General features: G+C 45.0%; 1 protein-coding gene across 1 annotated transcript in view; it reads left to right on the top strand.

The window, feature by feature from the left end:
* The window catches only part of PEX26 (peroxisomal biogenesis factor 26), a 12,317-nt gene extending 9,214 nt beyond the window's left edge, over positions 1–3,103 (top strand). Inside the window, exon 6 of the mRNA XM_023517102.1 lies at positions 343–3,103. Coding sequence (XP_023372870.1) covers positions 343–446 — 104 coding nt within the window. The 3' untranslated portion in view covers positions 447–3,103. The remainder of the gene's footprint in view (positions 1–342) is intronic.
* Positions 3,104–9,174: the final 6,071 nt, after the last annotated feature.

Below are 9,174 nucleotides of genomic sequence, written 5' to 3'. Positions count from 1 at the left end.
AAAAAAAAAAAAAAAAAAAAAAAAGTCTCTTCCAAAATTTATCTCCCCAGCAGCAGTCACTGTTACCAGTTTCTTCTATTGCAAAAAAGTTGGATTAAAACATAATAATTTGGATCTTTTTCTTAGCAAATTTAAGGTCACTGTAATTCAAGTGAAGAAAATATATCCCAGAGAAAGTGAAATTTTTATTATTGGGGAGAATGCTTACATTAAACACCAAAATACGCTTAAAAAAAAACAAACCATGCGTGATCTCAAGGCAGTAGCATTTCTGATGGGTGGGAGCGGGCAGAGTGAAGGAGTGGGAGGAGCATTCACAGCAGTCCTCCCTGTGCCCTGCAGCATCTCCTTCCTCCTGGCCCTTCCTCTACAAGCTGGCTCAGCTCTTCCACTGGATCCGGAAGGCCATGTCTTCTCACCTCTACCATCTCCGCATCCGGGACTGAGCAGTCTCCACACAGCTGGACCTCTCCTCCCTCCACGCCTGCTACAGCAGAAACAAACCAGGGTGCCCATCCTGCAGGAATGGGGCCAGTCTGATTCCAGAAGGAGCCCATCTTGTCAGATGTGCTGTGTCTTGCTGCCCAGTCATCCTCCCCTTGGCACCCCACTTTGGCTTGCCTTGGTCCATAATGTGGCATCCAGAACAGTATCCTCTCATGCCCAGGGGCCCCTCACAAAGGAGTTTTGGAGCAGGGACTGTGTCCCTGAAACATTCCATCTTGGTAAAGGCAAGAGAGTATTCCAGTCAGGGTGTTATGGAGCTAAAGTTCAGAGAAAGTATAATAGAGTGACCCTTGTCCTACCATAAGCTTGAAGACTTACCTCTTAGAAGGGTACCAGAGGGCCGTACCTTAATTAGCTAGCATGAGATCTGAAGGGCCTCTGTCTGGTCTCCCATCCTCCTCTACAGGGCTGGCCTAATCATGTATCAGCATACTGTTCCCATGGTCCTGCAGTGGGCTTGCAGCTGCAGATCTCTCACTGTCCAGACTAGGCATGGCTTTCAGAACCACCTGGGTAGCTATTGAAAACAAAGTAAGCCTGCTCAGCTGTTATCATGGGGTAAAGTGATCTTGCTTGGTGCCGCTTGGTCTTCAGCTCAATTTTCCATGTTATAAGCAGCCATGCCCTGCTTTGTTACACTCAGCATCTCTGCCTACTCTGCCTCCTGTCCTACAGACTTGTTTCATGGCTGTTTTACCAGGTTCTGCCTATATCCTTGGTGCATAATAGTGCAGGTCCCCTCCCCCATGTCCTGTTGTCCTAGTTATGTTCTATTGTTTGTATAATGCCAATTTTTTTCTGCTAGTGTGGCCTTGGAAAGTAGGCCAGCTCAGAGGCTGCTGAGCTGAAAATGGAACTGAGTAATCAGGTGAACTGGAAGGGCTGGGGGCGGAGAGTAGAGGGGAGATAGTGAATAGTGAAACCTTAGGGAGGCATTGGGACCTTAGCATTTGAGGATTTGAAATGCTTCTGTGTTTTTTTCCCAGTACCTACAAGAATCTTACATGTTTCTGTGCAAGTAAATGTCAAACCCCACTGAGCTGCCAGGATTGTGAAAGGCTTCCAGCAGGGGCCAGACACTCTGCAGCCAAAGGCCAGGCAGGCCATCTTGTGCTGGGACCTCAGTCGGTGTTGATGCCAAGAATGTGGGAGATATTTGCTTGCTCTTCATTGGTTGACTTTCAGGGGTTGCTAGCCAACAACTTCTTTTTCAAGAAATGAATAAAGTACATAAACTTCACAGACCCTTAGAATTAAATCCCTAGGGCATGGTCCAACTCTGTAGGAAACAAGTCTGTGCTTTCTGGTATCAGCCTTTAAATAGAGCTTAGAACCTTGGAGAAAAAAGGAGTCAGATTGATTTGAAGCTCCTATGGAATGATTTCTTAAAATGAAAACCTGGCCCCGTTTACTGTTCATACTGGGTGTGGCTTTCTGAGGCCCACAGAATAAAATCCAGATGCTCTTCATGGAATTAAAGGCCTTCATGTACTGGCTTTGGCTCACATGTCCACTTTGACCTGAGGCCTCTGCTACTTGTGCACGCTGCCTTCCAGCTGCCTGCCAGTCACAGCTACCTGCTCCCTCAGACCCTGCACTGTAGTTCACGCTGTTCCTACCAAAGGCACCTGCTCTCTGCCTGTTGAGCTCCTCCACCTTCCAGACTTAACTGAGGAGTCATTTCCAACCCATCCAGGCCACTATTTTATACACCTTCTTTGGTAGTGACCTCATGGGTTTATGATTTTGTGAACTTCATCGTTGCTTCCAATAACAATGAGCTCTTAGAAATTGGGGAGTGTGGCTTATTGCAGTATATAAGTCCCTGCTCTGCCACATGTGTGACTATCGGAGAGTGGTTTAGCTTTTTCAGCCTCAGGGTCCTCATCTGTAAGTTCTTGTCTCATAGGCATTTGTAGGTGAGTAACTGAGATGGTGCTTATGAAATGTTCCAAGTAAGAGCTTTTGTGATTGGTCGTGTCCTCAATGCCAGCTGAGTGCCTAAGAGGTAGAAAGTGCTCAGAGGTGTTGAAGGGAGTGGATTGATACAGCCGACATGTCAAGACATCTGTGTACTTTAGTTGAGTTGTGGGGTTTCGTGTTGGGAAACCCTGAATATGAAGAAGACCTGATAATGCCCAACTCACTTTTCTGCTCTCTCCTGAAGTTCTCCAGTATTGTTTTGCTTATAGGCCCTCAAATTGTCTGTTTTATTTTTATCCTGAACTCTGCAGTGCTGTCGGATAACCAGCCGCAACTACTTGCCCAGTCAGGCAAAGAACTCAGATCCCAAACTGCCTCTGTAACTAATTGACCTTTCCAAAGGGTGTAGTGCTGCTGGTGCTCAAATCAGTATTCAGCCCTGGGCTTCAAAAGGTCAGAAGTAAAGAGAAGGCTTTTCTGTTAGACTCATACCTGCATCGTCCAGTATGGTAATCATTCATCAAGTGTGGCTTTTGAGCATCACTTTACAAATTAAGATGTTCTGAAAATGTAAAGTACATACTTGGAAGTCTTAGTACTAAAAAAAAAAAAAGAAACTCAGCAATTTTTATATTGATCGTATGTTGAAATGATGATATTTTGCATATACTGGGTTAAATAAAATCTGTTATTAAAATGAATTTCATCTGTTTCTTTTTGCTTTTTGAGTATGGCTCCTAGAGCGTTTAAAATTACATTTGTGGTTCGTATTTCTGTTGGACAGGGCTGTTCAGCACACATGACACACATTGGTGAGTCCAATTGCATGATAAGATTTTGTAAGATGTGAGATCTGGAAAGATCATCTATTGCAGATTGTATATATTATAGCTCCTGTGTTTTTCAGTCCCTGAGAAGTGAAGAAGTGGTTTGCTCCAGGTCACACATCCTGAATAAGACCAACATCTCCTGACCCTCAGGTCTCATGTTCATTTCACCACACTCTGATTCTGTCTCACCTTCCCTAAAAATCCTCACTTTCTCTCATTCCCTAGCTGAAGTCTACTCTTAATATGCAAATACGTCCAGAAGAGGGCAACTCCATTTGGATCAGTTGATCAGGATCTAGAGGCTCCTGAAGAATGCAACATAGAACGGATACTTTAAAATTTAAGGGTGTTGAGGAAAGCAGGAACTGGTAATCCTCTTGTGGTCAGATGGGAGGCTAGTGGGGGGTGAAAGGAAGAGGAAAAATCAGGCTACTGTGGGTAACCCCATGGGGTAGAAGGTAGGTAGACAGCAGAACAGATGGCACCTGGAGGAGGATGGAGGGTTCTGCTTCTAGGGAGGGACTAGAAGGGATAGGAAATAGCTTCTTGCAGCTAATCCCCATTCTTTTGCATGTGTATGTTTGCGCATGGGTGTATGTAGACCATTTAAAAATAGTTTTTACACATGATCCAGAATTCAAAAGTCACAAAAAGGGTATTGCGTAGAAAAGAAAGTCTACTTTTCTACCCTTGTTCTCTATCCCCCGGTTTCTACGCAGAGGCAACCACTATTGCCAGTGTGCTTATCCCTCCAGAGATAATTCTTTGATGTTGAGCTTTTCTTTCTCTTGCACAAATGATAGCATGCTATTATCCCATGACACGCTGTGCCACACTGTAAAAGAAACCGTCATCAGTCTCGGGTGTTTGTTCCCTGTCAGCACACGTGGAGCTGCCTCATTCTTAATGTTACTCCATTGTGCGATAGGATCACAGAGCCTGTCCTGGTGCCCTTTTTACCATGATGAAATCTCTCCAACCTTGGCAAAGCCTAGAAGCACAGCAACCCCAAGTTTAAGATTAACAGACAGGGGCAAGACCTCTTAACTTTACTTTTGGGGAAATACTAAGCAGGCTGCTTAGCCTGCCTGGCAACTGCCACCTCCGCACTGGGGAGATAAGAGTAGGCCATTGCACTCTGGACATCAGTTTCTTTCTAAATTTGGAAGGGCACTGGGCAGTCTCTGCCATCTAGTTAAAGCACTCCAGAAATGGCAGAAAGAGAAAGGCCTGGCATAAACTGCAAGTAGGGCACCTACCTGTGAACTGACCTTCTCTTTTTCCTCCTTGCATGGAAAAGCCACTGAGTTAATGGACTTTGGCCTCTGGAACCCACAAGTGGGGCCTGTTGGAATTCTGATTTTACTCTGGCTTAGCCCAGCTGCCTAGAGCCTGGTCAAGGTATCCCTCACCTCCCTCTTGGGTCTAGCACCTCTTTGGATCTTAAAATGTGGGCTGTTTACCAGAAAAAAATAGGGTCCTTTTGCCTTTCTCCCTCTGGAAATCTCATGACTTTGAACTGATAAGAAGTTAGCTGCTATGGGCACAATGCCTCAGGAGCCTGTCAAACCCTTCCCTGTGCCATTTCTCCAATGGTGAAGTGGGGATCCAGGTATTATTTGCCAAGCTCCCAATAAAGCAAATATTTTTCTTGCCTTAAAGGAATGCCTATATATTTTAGAAAAATATTTAACATTGCATGGAAGAAAATATAGGACTCATGATCCCACCACTCAGAGATCATCACTGTTAACGTTGATTCTTCTTTCAGTTTTATTTATTTATTTATCTTAATTTAAACACCCAACCCCTTGGCAGCCTGGGCACTTGAGAATCTGTGAAAAGATGGCAGTTTGCAGACAAAATGGTATGTGTATGACAGAGACCAAAAGGCAGTGGTATGTCCTCTGCTAAAGAGAGTGGAAGTGATCTAGGCCAGGCCAGGCCAGGGAGGTGGCTGTTCAACAGCTGCCCTCTGGGATGGTCAAACAGCTACAGGTGCAAGTGAGATTGGGTAGTGCCCATCTCAGTAACAGGGTCAAGTCCAAGCAGGTGGGGTGGGCAGTTTATGATCCACTTATTTATTTATTTATTTTTTGAGACAGAGTCTCGCTGTGTCACTCCAGTTAGAGTACAGTGGTGTGATCATAGCTCACTGCATCCTTAAACTGCTAGGCTCAAGCAATCCTCCTGCCTCAGCCTCCCGAATACCTAGGACTACAGGTGCCTACCAGTCTGCCTGGCTAATGTTTTCTATTTTTAGTAGAGATGGAGTCTTGCTTTTACTCAGACTATTCTTGAGCTCCTGACTTCAAGGGGTCCTCCCAGGGTGCCAGGATTCAGGTGTGAGCCACTGTGCCCACCCCTGTTCTAATTTTAATGCTGACCCAGACTCGTATCTAGCTCTACATATTTCCCAGCTTATATTTTCCATTAGCCTCTTCGAAACTTTAAACACTCTCTTGTCACTTTTGTACCATCTAAAGTGGGACGTGAGAACATTAGATTAGGTGGGGTTGGTTAGATGAGGAAGGTTGTTTGAAAAACAAAAGGATTGGCAGGGCGCCTGTGGCTCAAGTGGCTAAGGTGCCAGCCACATACACCTGAGCTGGCAGGTTCGAATCCAGCCTGGGCCCACCAAACAACAATGATGGCTACAACCAAAAAATATAGCCGGGTGTTGTGGCAGGCGCCTGTAGTCCCAGCTATTTGGGAGGTGGAGGCAGGAGACTCGCTTGAGCCCAGGAGTTGGAGGTTGCTGTGAGCTGTGATGCCACAGCACTCTACCCAGGGTGACAGCTTGAGGCTCTGTCTCAAAAAAAAAAAAAAAAAGAAAGAAAGAAAAACAAAAGGATTTTTGTAGACACGTCAGCTCAGAAAAAGTCCACTTTAACAACATCCACATTATATAATGTAGAGGCTTCTTAGTCAGAAAACCAATTTGTATGATCTTTAGAATGTAATGAACACATAGGTTCTTCCCCTTCCTAGAAACTTCGAGTTCTGGGGAAAACGCATTCATGCTTTTTATAGGCTTATTTTCCAGGTGCAGTAGGGTATCCTTCCTCCTTGGCTCCTGGCTCAGTCTCTAACCTCACTGACTCCCACTGTACTTCCTTAGCTAGTTTCTCTTTCTCTTTGACTTTCAAGCTTGGCATGAGGGTGCCCTGGAGGCTCTGCCTATAGCTCCTCTCTTCCTGCATGTCTCTCCCTTCTGAGTTTGTTTACTTTCATGTTCATCTCTTACCTGACCCGAATGACTACCAATCATACCAAATACTTCCTTGGCTCTAATTATTAATAGCATTCCAGCAGCAGAGATAGCTTAGACCCAGACCCCCCACTCTTTGTTCCCTAGGCAGACTCCTGGCCTGCCTTCCTATTGCTGGTCAGCTCTGCCCCAAACCCAGACCAAGGTGGGTTTGCTCATGCTCTTCCCTGCATGTCACCTTTCCATAGCCTATTCGTCCTTCAGATCCGACTTACTATTAGCCACATTTCTGCTTCTAGGAAGCCTCTTCTGGTAAGACTCTTTCTTGCACTTTAGTAGTTAAACCATTCATTTTACTGAGTCAATAGACATTTGTTTTAATCTTTAACTGTTTTTTTTTTTTTTTTGTAAACAGAGTCTCACTCTGTCACCCTGGATAGAGTGCTGTGGCATCATAGCGCACAGAAACCTCAAACTTGGGCTCAAGAGATCCTCTTGCCTCAGCTTCCATAGTAGCTGGGACTGTAAGTGCGTGCTACTACACCTGGCTAGTTTCTCTCTTTTTAGTAGACACAGGAACTTGCTCTTGCTCAGGCTGGTCTTGAACTCCTGAGCTCAATGGATCCACTCGGCTCTGCCTCCCAGTGATCTTTAACTGTTTTGAGGGGCCATTATCATATCCCTCCCACTGGATAGAAGCCTTTTGTATGGGGCAGGGACCATGTCTTCTAAAAGTAATAATAACAGCTAATATTTGGTTAGCTGTTTGCTGTAAGGTATTTGCTGTGTGCCAGGCACCTAGGTACTTTACATATATTAACTCATGAATTTTGTAACAAGCCAGTGAGATAGGTGTTATTATCTATATTTCAGAGATGACAAAACAGACACAGAAGGGCTAAGGAATTTGCCTAGTGTCACACATCCATAGGTGGTAGGGCTGAAATTTGAAGCTAGGCAGACTAGCACCAGAATTCCCCCACGCCCCATAGCACCTAGAATGAGGTTATGAATAAAGATTTATTGAATGAACTTGGATTTTGGCCTTGAGAATTAGAGGAAGGAAGAAACAGAAGTAGCAAAAGTTGATGAGTAATAAAGGCCAGTGTCAGGGCTGTAGGGAGGAGCGGGGAACACTGCAACCTTGGCATCTGTTTGAGCAGTTATCACTGCTCAGCTCCCTGCAAAGGGGAAGAACAGGAAGTGTTTCTTTTCTTCTCTACCAACAATGATAAAGACGGTGGGCAGATGTCTTTCCTTCATAGGTATAAATACAAGCTCATGCTCCACCAGATGACCCCACAGACAAGCCATGCTCTTGGTGACCAGTGGCCTCAGCTGGGTCCGCAATAAATGGGCTGCTTTCTCTGAAAGGAAGTTACCTGTATCTTGATCCCTTCCAAAGTGCTGTCTCAGAGTATTGCTCACTCTCTTCATCCATTGCCGAGCTGAGGAGCTGGTAAAATTGCCCTCGTCTCCCTACAGGAGACACCCCACCTACTCCCAGCCCCTCTGAGACTTTGAGCTGATAGTGGATGGCATCCTTCTTCCAGTGGGCACCCACTGGTCTGGAACATTCTAGGGGTCCTACATACTCCCCTCTAAAGTACTTGTCCGTATTGGGTTCTGCTTGTGGGTTTCATGGTCTCCTAGATGACAATAGCCTGCTTTCAGAAGTGCCATGTCTTTTAGAACAGCTAAAAGACATGCTCTGTCAATCATTGTGGGAAACACCTGAACTTTTCCAAGGCTTTTTTGAGAAACAAAGCTTAACCCCAATGGAGTAATTCTGCTGTGTAAGTGAGAGGCAGTGTGGAGTGGTGTTGTAAGCGTGTGGATCCTGAGACTGTAATGCCTCTTGACAACCCTACTTTAACTTTGGGCAAATCATCTTTCCTGTGCCTCGGTTTCTTTATCTGTAATATAAAGATAATAATAGCATTTGTAGGTTCATTGTGAGGATTAAATGGTGCTAATAATGCATAAAATGTTTCAAAGGTGCATGGCATGTGGCAGGTCCTGAGCAGGTGCTAGTTATCATCATTGTCACTATTAGTTAAGTGTAAGATGGGGAGAGTCAGGAGAGTAGAAGAACGAACGTCACACCACGGAAAAGGTCCCTCCTTGGCTTCCTCCTAGGAACTAGGCTTTGCAAATGGCTCTAATTACTTAAAGAAGGGCCAAGCCTTCTAACGTATGTTATTTAAGAATATATTTCATTTTCTAAAAATGCAATATATATAGCTTTTTAAAAAGTACAAAAAGGGGGCAGTGCCTGTGGCTCAGTGGGTAAGGCGCTAGTCCCATATACCAAGGGTGGTGGGTTCAAACCTGGCCCCGGCCAAACTGCAACAAAAAAATAGCCGGGTGTTGTGCGCGCCTGTTGTCCCAGCTACTCGGGAGGCTGAGGCAAGAGAATTGCCTAAGCCTAGGAGTTGGAGGTTGCTGTGAGCTGTGTGATGCCACAGCACTCTACCTAGGGGCAATAGAGTGAGACTCTGTCTCTACAAAAGAAAAAAAAAAAAAGATATACAAAGGAGTGGTATGAAAGCCCTCCCATCACTCCCTCTACCAAGTTCCCCAAGCCCCAGACAAGCCACTGCTATTAGTTATTTTTGTTCTTGTTGTTTGGTTGGGGTTTTTGTTTTGTTTTGTTTTGTTTGAGACAGAGCCTCAAGTTGTCACCCTAGGTAGAGTGCTGTG

The sequence above is a fragment of the Otolemur garnettii genome, unplaced genomic scaffold, assembly GCF_000181295.1.
Source record: "Otolemur garnettii isolate 467f Iridium unplaced genomic scaffold, OtoGar3 scaffold00104, whole genome shotgun sequence".
Taxonomy (NCBI): domain Eukaryota; kingdom Metazoa; phylum Chordata; class Mammalia; order Primates; family Galagidae; genus Otolemur; species Otolemur garnettii.
The sequence above is the reverse complement of the archived record's forward strand: the minus strand, read 5'-3'. Positions and strand labels throughout refer to the sequence as shown.